At 45.4% G+C, this 1,346-nt stretch overlaps 1 protein-coding gene across 1 annotated transcript in view; it reads left to right on the forward strand.

Moving 5' to 3' along the window:
• Positions 1 to 1,100, forward strand: part of LOC101863934 (acetylcholine receptor subunit beta-type unc-29) — a gene marked incomplete at its 5' end in the record, with an annotated part of 4,399 nt that extends 3,299 nt beyond the window's left edge. The window contains 1 exon segment of the mRNA XM_005109147.3: positions 287 to 1,100. Within this exon segment, the coding sequence (XP_005109204.2) occupies positions 287 to 892 (606 nt within the window).
• Between the last annotated feature and the right edge of the window lie 246 nt (positions 1,101 to 1,346).

Below are 1,346 nucleotides of genomic sequence, written 5' to 3' on the forward strand. Positions count from 1 at the left end.
GAGTCAGGGTTTAAATTAACAACCCACGTCATCCCCCTGACCCAAGCTCTCCGGATGGCGACAGAGAGACGCCTCTTTCTTCCCGCGACACCCAAAGGGTATAAGCGGCGGGTAAAAGTAACAGTAAAAGTAAACGTTTTTGTTTTTTATTTCTTTGAGTTTATGACGAGAACTGTCTTGCTGCTGTTCTCTTTACTACTTTCACAATTTTAGATGAGATCCACGAACTTGAGACAGCTCTAATTGATTGTTTTCCCGCAATGTGTGTATTCCAGAGATCTACTTAACCGGCGTGATGTGCATGGGTACGGTGGCCACCCTCCTCACTGCCGGGACGGTCACGATGTACAGCCGACCAGAGGACGACCCCGTGCCGCGCTGGGTCATCTCTACGTGTGACAAGGTCTTCAGACCCTTCGCCTGCAAGACCAAGGCCTCCTCCTCCTCCTCCTCAGATCCTCGCAATAAACCTACATCAAGCAACTCCGAAATCACGAGAAATTCGAACGGTCAGTTCGATGCTCGAAACACGAACAACACATATTCTAACCTCCACAACTCTGTTGATTGTGGGAGACATTCTCCTTCAGACGGTTCCGCGACTTCCATTGGTTCCAGTGGCCGTGGCGCGTCTCGTCAGTATATTAATAACGCTGATCGCCGGGACAGAAAGTATAATGATTTGTCGGAGGACGCTGTACATTTCACGGAGACTGGTGTCACTAGCGGTCATCTCGGAGAGAGACCAGGGCGCGAGGGAGGCGGGGTCATGACCACCACTACGTGGAAGGACGTGGCTCACCTGGTGGACGCCGTGTGTCTCAGGGTCATCAGTCTGACCATCCTGGTGGGAACGTGTTCCCTCGTCCTCTTCTACACCATCTCCTACTAAAAATACAAATCAACAAAAGATAACAAAAAAATACCCAACCAACTCAGGAATGTGAACTACAATCCCAACACAAGAAGAAGACCCTGATGGAATTTAATATGAATGACATATATTCATATTATCTTTGTGAATGTGTTATTGAATAAGCAACATTTGGGAAACAGACAATATACTTCATACATTAAAAATTGTGAATACATTCCACATATTAAAATGTGTTAATGTATATTCCACACACATTTCTGAATACATCCTACACATACAGGCGAATACATTATATGTGAGGCAGCGTGGTGGAATCAGGCTCTCGTCAATTTTTGAGCCTGTAGAGTTATTGGTGTCTATTAAAGCTTGTTCACTTGTTTTTATTTGGATGAAAAAAATGTCCATTTATCTTGAATACAAGTCGAGATATTTGCGAATGAAGGAGGTGGGGGTCACCTGTTTTCAGAGG

The sequence above is a fragment of the Aplysia californica genome, unplaced genomic scaffold (assembly GCF_000002075.1).
Source record: "Aplysia californica isolate F4 #8 unplaced genomic scaffold, AplCal3.0 scaffold00750, whole genome shotgun sequence".
Lineage (NCBI taxonomy): Eukaryota > Metazoa > Mollusca > Gastropoda > Aplysiida > Aplysiidae > Aplysia > Aplysia californica.